The sequence below is a fragment of the Mustela nivalis genome, assembly GCF_964662115.1.
Source record: "Mustela nivalis genome assembly, chromosome: 12".
Classification (NCBI taxonomy): domain Eukaryota; kingdom Metazoa; phylum Chordata; class Mammalia; order Carnivora; family Mustelidae; genus Mustela; species Mustela nivalis.
Genome location: NC_139031.1, coordinates 40,229,623 through 40,246,809, shown reverse-complemented (window position 1 = coordinate 40,246,809; position 17,187 = coordinate 40,229,623). Strand labels below are relative to the sequence as shown.

The 17,187-nt window shown below is 46.9% G+C and overlaps 1 protein-coding gene across 2 annotated transcripts in view; it reads left to right on the top strand.

The window, feature by feature from the left end:
- EEPD1 (endonuclease/exonuclease/phosphatase family domain containing 1) overlaps positions 1-17,187 on the top strand; it is a 108,759-nt gene that overhangs the window by 59,075 nt on the left and 32,497 nt on the right. For both annotated transcript variants that reach the window (XM_082693171.1, XM_082693172.1), the window contains one exon: positions 10,949-11,000. In XM_082693171.1, the coding sequence (XP_082549297.1) occupies positions 10,949-11,000 (52 nt within the window). The remainder of the gene's footprint in view (positions 1-10,948; positions 11,001-17,187) is intronic.

Below are 17,187 nucleotides of genomic sequence, written 5' to 3'. Positions count from 1 at the left end.
GGAGTTGAAATCCTTTCCTCTTCAGCAGAGAGTAAGCTATCCCACAGCCAGGAGGAAGAAAAATTGATATTGTAGCATGCAAATCATCCATTCAGTCCCCAAATTCTCTTTCGCTTTGGAATCTGCGGTTTGTTAGAACTATGTCCACCAGGAGAAACTTCGAGGTGTAAGTAAAATAATGTCATAAAGGCTTAGTGCAGTACCTGACATCTGGAAGTCGCTCTGTTAATAGGATCCTCTTTCTCCTCTTCATTGGTTCTGTCTACATTTCCGTCTGTTCCTGTGTCTTTTCTTCCAAACTCCCCATGGGTAAAATTGCCCAGTGGACTAGAGCTTTATCTCCTGCAGTTAAAGCAGGCTGTTAACTTTCTAGTGGGCTTTCCACTGGGGCCTCAGACCTTAGATGATTAGGTTAAATGTTTCCGCGTTTTAGGGAAGTGGCATGAAGTAGGCAGTTTGCTGCTGAGGAAAAAAGTGCAGGTGTGGAAGAGTGATTCCTGGTCTCCATTTGTGAACCAACCTCACTCCCACTGTTAGCTTGTCCAGTCTTGGATCTGATCATCTTCTGCTGTTTTCAGTGAAAGTCAGGCTTCCTCACTGCAGGCCAGGCCCCTGGTTTGTGCTTGAAGAGATTTCCAGAAGGTCCCACCCTGATTCTACCCTGTGGACACCCTGCCAGGTGTTCAGCAGCCTTGAGACCTGAAGCCCTGGGAGCTCTGAAGGGCCAGATCGAATGCGGGGAAATGGTTTCTCTTTCGGATACTTTTCCCCACATGGAGGACGAAAAGCCCTGAAGTTTGAGGGAGCCAGTCTTTCCACATAATGAGCAGGCCAATTGCTAAAAACAAGAGACCGGACATTATCCTGCCCTTCAGAGACCCCATCTCTGGAAGGTTTGGCTCAGATACCCATGATGACGCAGAAAAATAACAAAACCTCACAGGCCAGCAAGAACTGAGAGGAGTGACCAATGGCAGAAACGTGGAGGTGTCAGCTGGTGACAGCGAGGAGGCGGACAGCACCAGGCTGGGGGAGCCTACCCGGGGTATTGCTCGTGACACAAAGAGCCACCGGGAGAAGACCCCACCTCACCGCCACCCCCTTCAGCCTTTCCTGAAAAACAGTGACAAAGCAATTTACACGTTTTTCATCATTTGTTCCTGACTCACTTAAAGCAAATTCCAGCTGGTTAGTCTTTCCTTTCTATCCTCCGCTACTAGCCTCAGATGTGGGCCCTTCCTCACAGGGCCGTCTCTTTGGGATTTTTCTCCATTGCCAAGTAGAGAAAAAAGAAACATCAGACTGTAACCAGATGGGAGATAGGGGGAAACTGGCATGATTTCAGTGCACTCTAGTAAATCTACTCCCCAGAAGCAAAGTGCTACAAGCGGGGTGTCCTGGCAGCTGCACGTGTTGGGAGACAGGATGCTTTCTATCTTGAACCGACTGAGAGTCTCTGAGGAGGAGGTGAACCTCTGAGCAGGAGTTGGCCAGGAGTGTGCCCTCAGCCAGTCCCCTCCCATAGCAGGTCTGGAAAGGAGATCCATCCTTTATGCAGGTGAGCAGAAAACAGCCATGGTCAGTCTGCTCATAATGTCTGTTGAAAATCAACCATTGGTCAGGACAAACCTTTCCTTACTTAAGGATGAATAAGAAAAAAAAAAGACTTTATGGAAAATTCCTGCAGAACAAAGTAAAGGCGGAAGCTTCTGGAGACCCAGCAAGTCATCTATAGCAGGTTACAAAAGAGAATCTGGGGGAAATGTGTGGCATCCTCCACATACTACGGCAAGACATGGCCGCTCTGGAACAGGGATAGAAAGACATAAGGAAAGAATGGGCTAGTGGGAAAAGGCAACAGAAATAAAATTTTAAAAAGAGATGCAGTGAATTAGGGAAGGTCTTGAGGAAACAAAATTCCACAACAGAACTAGAATCCAAATTAGTAGGAGTATAAGGAGTATTAATGTGTGGTAGGCTGAAAAATGGCCCTGAAAAGATATCCATAGCCTAATCCCCAGAACTTGTAAATATTATGACCTTATAAAGCAAAAAAGATGCCACAGATATGATTAAGCTAAAGATCTGGAAAGGTGGGGAGACTATCCTGAATTGTCCTAAGTGCAATCCCAGGTGTCCTTATGAGACAAGCAGGGGCCGGTTTGCTGGAAGAGAAGGCGCTATGATCCAAGAGACGGAGACCCATCGCCAGATACTGGCAGCCACTGGTAGCTAGAAGAGACAAAGAACTCATTCCGCCCTAGAGCCTCCAGAGGGAGTGTGGTAGACCCGGTACCCTGATTTCTGCTCAGTAATCCTGATTGGAGATTTCTGGTCTCCAGAACAGTGAGAGAATATATATGTGTTGGGCTAAGTCATCAACTTTGTGATAATTTGTGAGAGCAGCCCCAGAAAACTAACACAAATGCTATGGGAAATCAGTGATGTGAATGGAGGGGAAGAAAAAAACCAACCTTGAGAAATAGTTCCGGAAAATATAAGAAAGAAAGAGAAAAACAAGAGACAAGGTTATCAATGTGGAAGACAGAACTGACAGCCCCTACTCAGATTGGTGTTGGTGATTACTGGGACCAGTGATCCGGATTTAGCTACCTCCCTGAGTGACAGAGAGATTGGGTCTGGGTATAAGGTACTTGCTCACCATGTTCTGAACAGCTGTTGGAAAAAAGAGGCCTGGATCTGGGTCTAGCCCGGAAAACAGAGAGAATAACAAGGACAAAATGGGGAGAAACTCATGGGAATCCAAGCAGAGAAAAGAATAACAAAAATCAGGTTGGCTTTAGGCTTGTTCTCTGCAACAGAGAGTCTGTATCTATGGAAGATATTGGAGGACTAGAACACCTGGGAGTTTTGTGTTGTCTTTAATTCAGATATGTTCCCAGGCCCTGTATCACTCCTCCCTAGGTGGGATCTGGAAATCTGACACATTAAAAGTTCTTCTGATTATCAAGTAAGTTGGCAAACCAACTCTGAAGTTTTGGGGGTTATGTTGTAACCCAACAATTTCACATCACACTCGGCTGAGTTGTCTTTCGTGTATGAAGCCAATCGAAAGACATTCTCGGGCATGCAAGGGCTTGGGAAAACATAGGAACATACTCCTTACTTTAAAGCTTACTTTGGGGCGCATGGGTTAAAGCCTCTGCCTTCAGTGGGTTAAAGCCTCTGCCTTCAGCTCAGGTCATGATCCCAAGGTCCTGGGATTGAGCCCGGCACATCAGGCTCTCTCCTCTGCAGGGAGCCTGCTTCCTCCTCTCTCTCTCTCTCTGCCTGCCTCTCTGCCTACTTGTGATTTCTGTCTGTCAAATAAATAAATAAACTCTTTAAAGCTTATTTTAAAGATACATTGTAGAAGTTTAAGAGATAAGACAAAATATTGCTCAAGATGAAGTAACACAGGGGTGCCTGGGTGGCTCAGTCGGTTAAGTGTCTGACTCTTGGTTTCAGTTGGGGTCACGAGATCGAGCCCCATGTTGGGCTCTGTGCTCACTGGGGAGTCTGCTGGAGATTCTTTCTCTCCTTCTGTCCCTCCCTCCTCTCACTCTATTAAAAGAAAAAAAAAAAGAAGAAGAAGAAAGAAGAAAGAAGCAGCCCTAGAATCAATAGAACTAGCAATTTTTTATTTTAAGTTTGGTAAAGAAGCAAATAAGAGTGTCAGAAATTGTTCTTAAGAGCAACCACAGGACGCAGCAGTAGCAGTGGGACTATACTCTAGATCTGTTAACGGGTGTTAATGGAGACCAAAAAGCAAATGGGAGATAGAGAGATTTGTTGTGCTGCTTATCTGGAAATAGGTTGGTAGCACAAAAAGTTGTTGCTTTCTTTATTCTGATTTTTAGAGAAGTGTTAATAGCTTAAAAAAAAAAAAAAAACCCTCAATAATATTCATACCAGTATCCACCATTGAAAGTGGTTTACCCTGAACTAAGCAACATGATAAATACTTCCCCTGTGTCATCTATGTTCAAGGTCATAGGGGTGAATGCCAGATTCCTTCCCTGCCTCCTACCTGGAGGTTCTTAAAGTTCTTAAGATGCTGCAATGAGTAGGTGATACAGCTTGAACCCAGGCAGAGTGACTGCAGAGCCCTTCCCTAATCCCCCTACAGTAATATGAAAACTTAAAGGTACACACTGGGAGATTGAAAAAAAGTTCTAGAACTACTCAAACCCTGGGAAATAGAGAAAAGCATCATAAAATAGACCAAAAAAGACTATGAATAGATTTTTAAAAGCAGGAAACGTACAGGGTACTTCCTTTAACTTCAGTACATTAGAATTATAGAAAATACAAAACTATACAATTTAAAACCCAATTACTCAGAGATAGAAAAATATAATCCAAAGAACTATCGACTCCAATAAGAGACCAAAATAGCAGCTTCAGACTTGGTGGTAGACAAGTCTGGGGTGGTAGAAGGCTACATAATGAGATTGGAAACAAGGATGAATATTTACATAGAGAATGCATTTTTATTCATGGCCTTATAGATAATAAAGAGATCTGAATCATGAATACCTGACTCAAGAAGGTAAATAGAGAAACTGAAGAAAACAATGGAAACTTGGAGAAAGGAATTAGTGAAGGTAAATGTTGACCTGCTTAATTAGAAAATAAAATGGTCGACTTGATAAGTTCAGGACCTAATTTTTTTCAGAAGACCAATAAAAGAGACTGATCTCTTACAGATCTACTTTTTTAGATGAGAAAAAGTATCTATACACATTAAAGAACGAGGAAGGGGACATCAGCACAGAAGCAGAGGTTGTTTTTTAAGTTAAAGTGACCACTAGTACCATTCTGTGCTCAAACTTTGAAAATCTGAGTGGATTGGGCAATTTTCCAAGAAATTTCTAAGAAATGGAAATTACTATAATTGATTCAAGCAGTTGAAAACCTGACTAGAACAAAAACCATGAGATTGTCGTCAGAGAAGTTTCCTGCCCACTGTTTTGCCACTAGTTTTCTCTAACCTGCCAAGAATAGCCAGCCAAGCTAAATTCCATGCTGATTGTTCTGATGGTGGTGGTGTGGTTCAGCCCTTGGCTTTGGGAAGGAAGGATGAGATGGTGAGTGTGTGTTTGGCAGCAATGGGACAAGATGCTGAAGAGGGCGCCTTCCCTGGGGGCCTGCCTTCTCTCTGAGGTGTGCACGCTCACTAATATCCAGAGGCCGATGTCCACTGTGTTCTCCCAGCCCTGAGTCAATGGTGGAAGAAAATCTAGACTTAGGGAAAACAAGTCTGCATTTAACATCCATGGCATCGTCTAAAATTTGATGATCAAAAGAGAACTCTTCCTTCCTTTGTTCAGGAGAAGTTAATGGGGAGCCTTCCTTCAGAGGGAAAGGAGAAGCAGTCCAACGACTGGGTTGACCTAGTTTCTGAATTCGACTTTCGTGAAGTCTTAAGTGGCCCCCATGTCCTGCATGCGGACATATGGATAGAGAATCATCATTGCCTGTGGCTGCTGGCTGTGATTCCATCTTTTCTCCAGATTCTGCTCTTGGGCCCCCTGTCCCTTCCTGGGAGTCTGCCCAGAGTGTCCCCTCTCTAGAGATTCGCATCTGTTCTGCTGAGGATAGAGGTGGTATCCATGGCCCCGTACTTGCCTGGTTTCCAGTCCGGGAGACAGTTTGGGCTGGCATGCTGGGTGCAGAGCTCGGGTCTCACTTACTCCATTCTTGTCCCCCACTCCCACTCCACCCCAAGCCCTTCACACCAGAGCCACTTTATACCTTTATCGGGCATCTTCTGCCCCTTGGGCTTTCAATGGCACCACCGCCCTAACTCATCCTTAGCTACTCCTTGCCTCAAGATACAGTTCAAACTCCTTAATATGGTTTAACCAACCCTCTAAGCAGGCCTGGCCTCAGTTGTTTCTGCAGAATAATTCTTCGTCACCTATCCTACCCTCCAGACATCGCTGTGGTCCCTGTGGGCATTCAGTCTCTGGGCAGGGTGGAGGGATATGTTCACTCTACCTCCTGGTTCCTTTGCTCATACTTTTCCTCCCACTCGATCTCTCTGCCTCGCAAGCCCATGGGCATCAGCCTAGAACAGTCACCTCCCAGGGAGCCTGCCAGCTTTGCACTGCCCTTCCAAAGAGCCCCATGGCACCCTGTGTTTGCCCCTTGAGGGTGCATCTGTGGCTGATGTACGTAACTGGTTCCTCCATCAGACTGAGAAATTTGAAGGCAGAGGCTGTGTTTGCCCATCACTGCATCCCCGGTGCCCAACAGTGCCTAGTGCATAATGCATAACCTTAAATATTTTATCTGTGCGGTGAGTGGATCACTCCTCCATGTTACATGTACATCCATAACGCATTTCCAAATGCTGCTATGTCTCATGCACTATACTATGTCACCTCATAAATGCAGGGGAAGCTCGGTGCCAGAGTCCTCAGAGAGAGGGAGCTGGAGGGAATCCTTGACTCTGGTGCCGCGCATGAGTTTCTGCATAGTCACAAGGTCTGGCCTTTAAATGATTTTGTGGCACCTATAGAACCATCTGCCTTTTCTCTTATCTGGCTCTTAACTGCCTTTTCAGGGGCCATTAAGGTTCAGCCTGCAGCTCCAAGCCACCCCAGACAGCAGTGGGGCAGTGGTGGGGTGAGGGGAGCCCTCCAGCTTCTGTATCTTCAACTTTGTTGCTTTGCTTCCCTGCTTGCCGTGTCTGGTCCTTTTCCCATTGCTACCTCTCCTCGATAGACCTCACTGGACCAGGCTCTGTGCTGTGGAATAAGGCCTCAGCCCTCAGCTAGCTCATCTCCTTGGGGCTTAGTTAAGCAAACATTAATAGCAGGCATCCTCGGTCTACCCAAGTGTTGGCACTTTGACTTCAGAACTTGTCCTTAAAGTTGTCGTTTTTCTACGGAAAGCGCTGCTCTCGGCTGCTTTTGTGTTACCATTTGCCTCCGTTCTCAGCTGGGTGCTGAAAAAGAAATTGCTTGCCACTGAGACTGCTGATGGGGGCTCTGCTGTTTTCAGAGGATGGTGACCAAGCCCCAGGCCACCATAAAGATATGCCCTCTTTAGTCCAGCCACCAGCCTACAGAACCCGGGAGAGAGGGGCACACTTCCCTCGGCACGTGCCCAAGCAGGATCCTAGCCTCTGGGAGGGCAGGGATAGTGTGGGTTCATCTCGGTCACCCTGATGCCTGGCAGTTTCTGAAATGTAGGAGGCATTCCATACACATTCATGGACTTAGCCAAAGGACAGAAGGAGGACGGGCAGGAGGGAGGGGACAAGGGAGGGAGTGAGGGAAAGACGAGCAAAGCTGGCACAGAGATGAGGGGGGAAATGAGAGGTCTGAACTGGAGGACGCAGAGAACGGCTTCATACGAGTGACATTATGTCCCAGGGACTCTCGGTATCAGTTTAGAGGAATCTGATACCACACATACTGAAAGAAATACCCCAAACTTGGAGCGTTTCCAATAAGGGAAGAACTAACATTAGGATAGTTATGTAACAGGAAACATCTCATATACTCTTAAAGACTACAGCTCTAAGGAGGGGAAAAAACCCACAGCTCCCTGAAGAAATCCAACGTTATAAGCAGCTGGGGCAGTAATGTCTTAGTACCATGTGCTGTTTCCATTTTGAAAGATCTGAGTGTCTTTTCCTCTTCCCGTCTTTTCTGCCCCGCCCCTAAAGCAATCTCACCTCACGCTGATGCTTTCGAGTAGTGTGGGAATGCCCCTCTTTTTCTCTGACCCCCTGCATAGGTTAATACTCTTTGGCCTTGGTTGTAGAGCAGGTGTTAAATCAGTTTAATCTGATTTAACTGGAGTGTTGAGGATTCTGAAGCTGCATCGAAGGTACACGGGAGCAAAGTTCATGGGAAGAGGTGGAGAGGGTTGGAGAGTGGCACTAGACATGCCACGTATTTGCCACATCCCCAGTCAGGAGGAAAGTCAGAGCAGGAAGCAGCATCCTTCAGGCGTTGACTTAAATGACAGTCAACTGATGTTGTCTTTATATCATTTTTCCTTAGAGCCTGAAACTGTCGGTTTTCAGCTCACGTTCTACAATGGCTTGTGTGTACTATCTTTGCAAGCAGGGAGAGAAGGAGAGTTGACTATCTCAACAGTGTTCAAACCTTTCCTCTCATCGGTCGATGTCTGATATCCGATCCTGAATCGGACTTCAAGACCGTGGACTGGGGCAGAAATGAGAGACTGCTGAAAAATTTCCCCTGGTAGAATTATGTTCCAGTGGTTATTTCAGCAGCAGTTTAAGCTTCTGAAACTTGAGCTCCACCTGGAAACCCCTAACTGAGCATGTAAGTTGCCATCCAAATCGGTGGCCTGGAATTTAGATTCGTGGGGAATCAGAATGTGCCGAGGAGTAGCCAGGAGCGCTGACCGGCCACTGGATACGTCCCCTTCATAGCAGGCCTGTGCGTACATGCCTGCAGTGCGTGTCACCGAGGGAAAACACACACGGTCATCTCGTTGGAGGCATTCTTCTACAGAGAGAGAAACTGAGGTCCGGCCAGTGAGCCAGGCTGGGCTGCATCAGCTATAATATTGACTGGGCCCTGCTAGTCGGTTAGTAAGTGTTTCTTGAATCCTTTCCATGCCTCAGTCACAGAGCCTGCAAACAGAATGGCGAGAAGACCCTTGAGCTCTCAGCTGTCAGGAGCTTCCTTGCTGTTTGGGAAGGGACAGACCACAGCAGATCTATTAAAGCACCCCAACAAATCAATGCTTTAATGGACTAGGAAGTGGGCCGGAGAAAATGAAATGTGACCATCAGAGCCGCTGCTTGACCTCAGTGTCCAGAGAAGGCTGCTTGGAGGACATGGAGTTCATTTTTGGCCTGGAATGACACAGTGTCAGAGTCAGGGTTGTGAAGATGTTGGGCAGGACCCAAGGCGGACGAACAACAAAACATGGAGAGTCAGTGTGGCTGGAGCAGAGGGAATGCCCCGAGTCCTGTCTTTTCACTCTGAGAGTTGCCGAATTGTTAGTCGTGCTGGTAGTGTCCTGTAAATTTTAAAACCATTATCGTCCTTCCCCGAGTTGCTGTTATGTAAGCCATTGCACTTGGCTGCCTGGGCTTGCCTTAGGTGCATGGAGAGAGTACGAAGAATTCTGTAAATTAAGGTGAACCTTATCATGAGGAATAACCCCTTTGGAGGGAGGCTCGTCAGCTGGGGAGTATGGACATTTCTGCTCCAGAGAATCCAGGCAGGTTGGTCGGAGGTAGAGAACGCAGTGGCCAGTGACCACAAACAGACTGGCTCCGCGGAGAGGGAGCGTCACGCGCCACCCACGGCTGACCTGCTCCCTAAACGATCTCAGCGAGCACTTGTGCTTCCTCCCATGTGCGCTGAGTCTGGCCTTCTGGCCACAAGTCAAAGGCAGCATGTCGTGATGGGGAGGATGCCTCCTTGTAAAGCCTGCATCCACTAACGAATTTACGTCTCAGTTGCTGGCTACCGTCCCGGGCTCTGGTCCCTAAACCGGAAACTGGAGGGTTCATACGCTCCACACCTCTCCAATCCCCTCGGTGCCTTTGCCTCTGCTGCCCCTCTGTAGGTGGCCTTTCTCCCCAGTCAAGGCTAGCCCAGACCCTCCTCCAGGAAGCCTTCCTTGTTCTCTGCCAGGACCAGGCTTCTCTTTGCATCTTGGCCCATCCCCGTGGCAACCTGCCTTGTGTTCTGACTGTGGTCTGATTGTGGCCTCCGAGAGGCTGTGAGCTCCTGAGCAGAGAGCGTGTCCTTGTCATTGCACACCCTTGCCCACCTGCACACAGTAGGGCTTGATTATTGTGCGGTCAGCAGCTGAGCAGGCTGTCTTCGTAAGCAGAGGTTTTAGCTGTTGGCTTATTGGCATCAAAAGGACATGAAGGAAAGATTAATACTGAACATGGGCACCTGTTTACTTCTTTATATTCCCCTGAATGTGTTCAGATCCATTGCATAAAGCAGCTGTCATTATTTTTTAGAATTTTTTTTTTAAGATTTTATTTATTTGTTTGAGACAGAGAGAGCACAAGCAGGGGGAGAAGCAGGGGGAGTTGCAGGCAGAGGGAGAAGCAGGCTCCCTGCTCAGCAGTGACCCCTATGTGGGACTTGATCCCAGGACCCTGGGATCATGACCTAAACCAAAGGCAGACACTTAACCAACTGAGCCACCCAGGCGCCCTATTTTTGGAATATTTTTAGGTGAAATGTACGTAACATAAAATCTGCTGTTTTAACCATTTATGAGCATGAGACTATGGGAGTACCTTCACACCACCATCCATCTTCAGAACTTTTTGGTCATCCCAAACTGAAGCCGCTAAACAACAGGTCCCCCATCTTCCCTCCCCCCGCCCCAGGCAGCCGCCCTTCTGCTTCCTGTCTCTTTGGATGCAACCGTGCTAGCTATCTGATAAAAGTGGAATGAGACAGCATTTGTCCCTTTGTGTCTGGCTTGTTTTACTTAGCATGATGTCTTCGTGCTTCCTCTATGTTGTATCACGGGCCAGAATTTCCTTCTTTTTCAGGCTGAATATAATTCCATCATAGGTCTCTGCCACATCTTGTTTATCCCCAGCATTGTCCATTAATGGGCATTTTAGTTGTGTCCCCCTTTTGGCTGCTGTGAGCATGGATGTGCAAATGTCTGCTGCAGGTCCTATCTTCAACCCCTCTGGGTGTAGGCCCGGACGTGAAATTTCTGGATCCTATGATGCCATCAACTGTACAATTTAGAAACATTTTTGATCATTCTGAAGCGGTCATTTCAATTCAAAGCAAAGGTTCCTTTAGATGGGACTCAGCAGAAATGCAGGCTGACAGGTCAAAATTTGTTCTCATGATTTGGCTGATGCTTGGTGATGTGAAATGATTTGTTTTCAATTTGAAATGATTTGTTTTCAATTGGTTTTCAAGCCCAGTTTCATTTTTTTTTTTTTTTTTCCTTACAGCATCAAGCTTCTAGCTGTGCAGGAACTACTTGACAGAGAGGCTCTGGAAAAGGTAAATCTTTTGTTCTTACCACCCCACCATCACAAACATAGAGCAGAGGGCCACACACGGGAAAAACTCAGCTCCCTGTGGTCAGAGATAGCACTTACTGCAAAGTGCGTCTGTTATTTTGTTCTTACCAGTCAGTGAAGCGTGCGGCATTTTCATCCACTTTCCCACATTGCTCACATCCTGTTACAGTCTCAGCACTGCTCGGCCACTTCAGGGTCCTGTTGAACGCAGAGGCAGCCTTTCTTTTCCTTTTAACACCAGGCACTGGACCAGACTCCATGCTGGCCCCTTCACTCCCCTTCTGTGTGTGGGTGTTAGTTCCTCTCTAGGCTTGTGAATGATAAAACAGAGGCCCAGTAAACTTAAGTCACATGCCCAAGGAAAATTAACTAAGCAGCAGAGTAAAGATTTGAACCCCACGGTTCCATTTCCTAAATCAGTGCTTTTTTTGTTTAATGGGCAAGTTCATGAGTTTGATCCCCCTTTTAGGCTGGCTCTCTGTGAGGATTAGGAAACTCCCTCCCCAACTCAAACTACTATTTCACTATGCCCTGGAAGAGATACCCAGTGTTTCAGCTTCCATGATCAAGTCAAGCAGGCAGCCGAGGATCCTTTCCAGGTCAGGAGTTCAAATTCTGTGTGCAAGGTTGGGTAGGCTCTGGAAAACAGATCGGGCAAGACCAAGACCCACCTCTTGGGTCTCTCAACTCATACCAAGCTGCTCTCCTGGGAGTGGCTCTGTCTCTTCCTGAGTATGTAGCTATGGGTACTAATTAGAATCTATAACGTTAGTGTAAAAGGAAATGGTTAGAGATATAAACACTCAAGCAGTATTATTTTATTAATAGAATTTTACATGTTTGGATTAGTGGTCAGTCTGCTGGTTGGCCCTGAAGCAGTTTTGAAGCACCAAATGGTCATGTGCGGGGAGAGGACTGCTGAACGCTGGCTCTGAATTTAACATTACTTTAAGCTCATTTTGGCCCCGGGTAAAACAGAGATGATGCTGCTTGCCTGACCTCAGAGAGGCAACATGAGAACCAAATGAGCGAGTGCAGCGGAAGGGCTTTCTAAATGCCAAAGCACTCGACACATATTAATTCTTAATTATGTGTATCAATTCTTAATACACATCCAGCCATTAAAATGCAGGAGGTCCGGCTCACAAAGATATCCTTGGGCCAAATGACAATGTTGGATGTGGATCATGGATTAGATTAGAAAGTATTCTATCAACGTGAACTTTCCCTGAAGTCGATAACTGGCACGTGTCAAAGAATGGACTTGTTCCTAGGAATTACGCACTGATGTGTTTAGGAATAAAGGGGCATGCTGTTTGTGCCCTCTTCTCAAATGATTCAGAGAAAAATGTGTGTGTGTGTGTACACACACACACACACACACACGTTGGTGGGGAAGAGGTTGCGTAGATGATAAAGCAAATGGGGCTGAGTAGGACTGGGTAGAGGAGCGTATGAAGATTCTTTGTTCCAGAAACCTTTAAAAAGTTACCTCTCCACAAACAGTGTTCTCCTCAATATTCTTTATGATTCTTTTGTTTTACTACTTAATTTCAAAGAAACCCAGAGCCCTTCAGACAAAACTCATAAACCCGTGGCATCCGTGCACTAAGCTGTATCCGTATAATAAGAACTCAGGCACCGAGACCATCGATTAGGTCTTGCAGCTGTGTTAATATTCGATTTGGAGAAGCTGCCCCAGGCAAGCCAGTTTGGGGGACTGACGTTGGGGGGGTGGTCAGGGCTCACTGTGGGTGGCGGGCAAGCCGCTGTGCTGCCCTGAGGGGGGAGTGGTGAGCCTGCCACGGAGTGGGGTGGGGAGTGTGGGGCTCAGGCAGCCTGGGCCGGAGCCGTCTTCCTCCTTCGTAACTGGGGCGTCCCAGGTCACTGACCCTCTCTGTGCTTCAGTTCCCCAGTCTGTGAAGTGCAAAACTTTATCATCCCCAGTTCACAGAGGGCTTGAGAAGATGGAGTTGACAGTCAGTGTAAAGGACTTGACTCTGTGTCTGACGCTCAGTGATCCCCAGAAGTTAGTGGCTGCACCTCCCCCCTCCCCTCCCCTCCCTCCCTCCCATTTTCTCCCCAAGTCTGACGGTGGTTTTGTATTATTCCCCGATCTCCGCACGTGGTAAGTACAAAGACTTATGAGATGGTCCAAATATGCACAGAGGCTAGCTGGGGGCCAAGTTCACTTAGCGTCCTTCTTCCTGCCGCCTTCTGTTCATTCGTTCGTCCGTCCATCCATCCATCCATCCATCCATCCATCCATCCATCCATCCATTCATTCTTTCCTCTCAAGGCCTCTGTTGAGCTTTCTATGTGCCAGGCAAGCAGCAAACATTCTTCGGAAAGTCCAGAAGCGACCAGTTGATGCAAGCTGGGTCGTCAGCGGCATTTTGAGGGACACGTGGTCTGTTCCCTGGCATCGTATTACTTTTTTTGCAGCAAGACTGACCTGGTTCCTTTGCTGGCATGAGATAGGCTCCCAAGGTGCCTCATGACATGTGGATTCTCATTCACCTGGACAAGTTCGAGACCCACCTAGGAAGGGGCTTAGTAAACTGCTTAGTTTGCTGTTCAGAGTGTGGTCTGTGGGCCAGCAGCATCATAAGCTGGTTAGAAAGACAGATTCTCGGCTCCACGCAAACCCCTAGAATCAATCTTCCTTCTAACAAGACCCATTGAGTTGTGTGTGCTAAGGTCCAGGAAGGTGTCCTGAGGATAATCAATTCTGATCACCGTCCCTGCTGTCGACGCACCCACCTCCGTAGAGAACCTCTGAGATGTCAGGCATTTGGTTTGGGGGCCAGATAAGCTCTTTTTCTTCCTTTCTTTTTTTTTTTTTTCTTTTTTCTTTTCTTGCACCAGAAAAGCAGCAAACATCATCATTCTATTTGTCAGAACCCAGTTTTTATCTTTAGTTTTCCTGTTTATTCCTTTCATTTATTTTATATATTTTTAAACATAAGGATGATAGTTCAGGTTTTTTTTGTTTTTGTTTTTGTTTTTTTTTTTGACAGAGAGAGACAGCGAGAGAGGAACACAAGCAGGGGAATACAAGCAGAGGGAGGAGCAGTGGGAGAGGGAGAAGCAGGCTCCCGCTGAGCAGGGAGCCCAATGTGGGACTCGATCCCAGGACCCTGGGATCATGACCTGAGCTGAAGAGAGATGCTTAACGACGGGGCCACCCCGACATCCCTTCTTTTTATTTAGAAAATAGTCTTATTTAATTTAATAGTTAGAGCCAGAAAGGCATCAGCTAGACAAACATCCTGCAAACCTCAAACCTCTTTGACTGTCTTTGGAGCTGGGCTTCCAACAGCAATCTGCTTTTGTGGTTTGCAAGACTGAACTCCCTGAGACCCTGCCTCAGTGGAACTGGTCCCCCTCCAGACTCAGGCCCAAGAGCGGGGACCTGTTGCCCTCATGCCTTTCTCTTATAGTGTGGAAGCTCTTCGTGCGTTATCTCCCTCCTAGAGACTTGCAGGTTGAATCCGACCAGTAAACAGTCAGATTATATAAAACATACTGGAAAAGGCTGATGAGAAGCAGTGTTTTGGAGTCTCCTAGATACTAAGATTTCTAATCCTTTTTCTCCCCTCATATTAGGCATTATTATGGTCTTAGTATTCCAGCTTCAGACTACCAGCCATGTGCCTGACTCCTCCTGTCCCAGGTTTTAGGCAGAGAGCCTCTCTGCTGTAATAATGGCGAGGTGTTCCTGGCTTTCACAGGGCCCTGGGGTCAGCTCTGGGGAAGCTCTATTGTTGTAGAGCCAAGGTCCCCTCCTAATCTCACCCCTGTTTGGCTACTGAACCTGGCAAGGGACCTTCCTTGGAGGCCCCAGGCCCTTTCTTCATGCATAAAACTGATCTCTCTCGTGTCCTCTCACCCTAAAATGCTTGGGGTTTACTTTCCTAGTACATCTCTCATCACATCGTGGAGAGGAGGAAATTGTTTTTTCATACTCTGTTTTCTTGCATTTTCTCTGCTTCCCTGCCCCGGGGGTCCTTACTGGGCTTCAGGACCTCTATGGCTAACATCTGCCCTACTCACCATTAGAACACCCTTCCTGAGGAGATGTGAACAGTGAGGTCAGGCCTGTGTGTGTGAACCCTCACACACTCAGTAGGGTTCCAGTTTTCACCTCTCCTTACACTGCTCATCTTAAGTCAGGTGCAGTAGTAGATTGGGTTGGAGCTTAGGGACTCCTGGGGGGATTAGGTCTCTGAATTTCTCTTCTCTACAAAGGCTGCAAAAAGTCATTTCCTGGACGAGTGTCAATTACTTGTCTTTTATTTAAAAAATAAGCTATAAACCACACAATTAATGAACTAAGTTTCTCTACCAATTTCTTGTCTTAAAAAACTGTTGGAACCACGAGAAGATTCCTTAATATGCATACATGTCAGGACATGTGACAGTCCCCTGACAAGAAGTTTTGGATTTTGCTGGGCTTTGTCGTCAAAGGAGCGGAGATTGAGGACCAACTTTGAGAAGGGTTCATGCCATCCTGTTCTTTCCATTCTCTCTGGTTTAAGTGTGGGACGCTTTTGTTTTTCTGAACTTAAGGCACACAGACTAGTTTCCCAGGCCTTATAAACAGGCCGGTCTAATGCCTTTAAACGTGGCATTGCATGAGAGGAAATAAAAATATTAGTACAGCTTGATTTAGTAAGATCATTTTTCAATGACCCTTTCAAACAGCTTCCTGCAAAGCCGCAAACAATAGTTTGGCCGTTCACTCCAGCTGAAGGTCATCCTGTTGCTGGATGAGCCAGAGGGCAAAGCACCGGCTGACCCAACCCCAGATCCAAGTCGGCCTGAAGACCTGCCTGTGTGAGGTTCAGGCCACACAGCACACAGCCATCGGCCATCTCTGTGCTACAACACCCCAGCTTCACAGGCCATGACTCAGCCGTTAATCACAAGCTGGCTGAGCCCACGCTCTGTCCCCTGGGACTCTAGCTTTGAGCGTGAACAGATTGGGGTTGAATCCAGCTCTGATATTTACCAGCTGGGGGTTCTCGTGGGCAAGTTATTGATCAGACTTGGTTTCTTTTTAACATGAAGGGACTAGTACCTACCTCCCTGGATGTTTTACGAGAATTAAAGATGATAACATGTGAGATAAAAGAAATTATGTCTAGAGTGAGCATGAAAGTGATGGTGGCTGGTGCTGTCCCTGCTTAATGAGATTATCCCTGTTGTCACCATCACCATCATCATTGGTATCTCTTTTTTCTCCTTTCTTGAGAAGCCCAACTTGAGATTGAGCTGATGCCTTAGAGGACGTTGAAAAAGGAGTTACCACCCCTCCCTCCCCTTGTTTGGGAAGTTGTCCGGGGCAAACGGCCTGCCAGTCTTCGTGTGTGCTCTTGGACATTTTCCCTAGAATTTCAGCATTGAACCCAGGCTCTGAGTCTAGTTTTCCTACAGGGGGAGCAGAGGATCCCTCAGACCTCTTCTGGCACTTCATGTGGGAGATGAAGTGAATACATTTCACCCACGAGCCTGACCCTAGAAAAATTGAACTTGGTGCTTGCATGTGGTAGCTGGTCAGGAACTTTTGCAGCTGGACCCTGGTGGTGGGCAATGTTGGAATTCAAAGTTAATAGCTTCCTGGGAACTTTCAGAAGGAAATAGGGAGTATATAAGAATCACATCGATGGGTATGAATGAGCTATGGATGCTAAGTGCTTGTGTCTCTAACTGGTGCCCGGCTTTCCTGAACATATGCGCAGGTGCACATAAACTTTAGCTCTGACATTACCTGCTTCTGGAGTGTTTTTCGCTGTGATCTGGACTTCCAGTTAATTTAGTTTGTGCAGCAATTGAGTACTTAACATGTGCCTAAGTTGTACTGTAAACCAAGGGAGATAAAGTTACGTAAATACATTTGAATGGCGTGTATAGAAACTCAGAATGCCAGAGCTGAGGGAAACTGTTCAAACCCTGGGTTCTCACCCTGTCATCTTGTAGACAGGGCACAGAGGTCAAAGGAGCTGAAGTGTCCCCTTGACCCAGGGCCAGTTGTTTTGGAACCTGGAGTGCCCCAGTGGAAGGGGCTCCAGTCCAGAACTCCCTTCAAGAGAGCAGCTGCCTGTCTCCTGTGATCTCATTTAATCTGGACACTAGCTTTCCCGCAGGCTTTGTGGAAGCTTCTA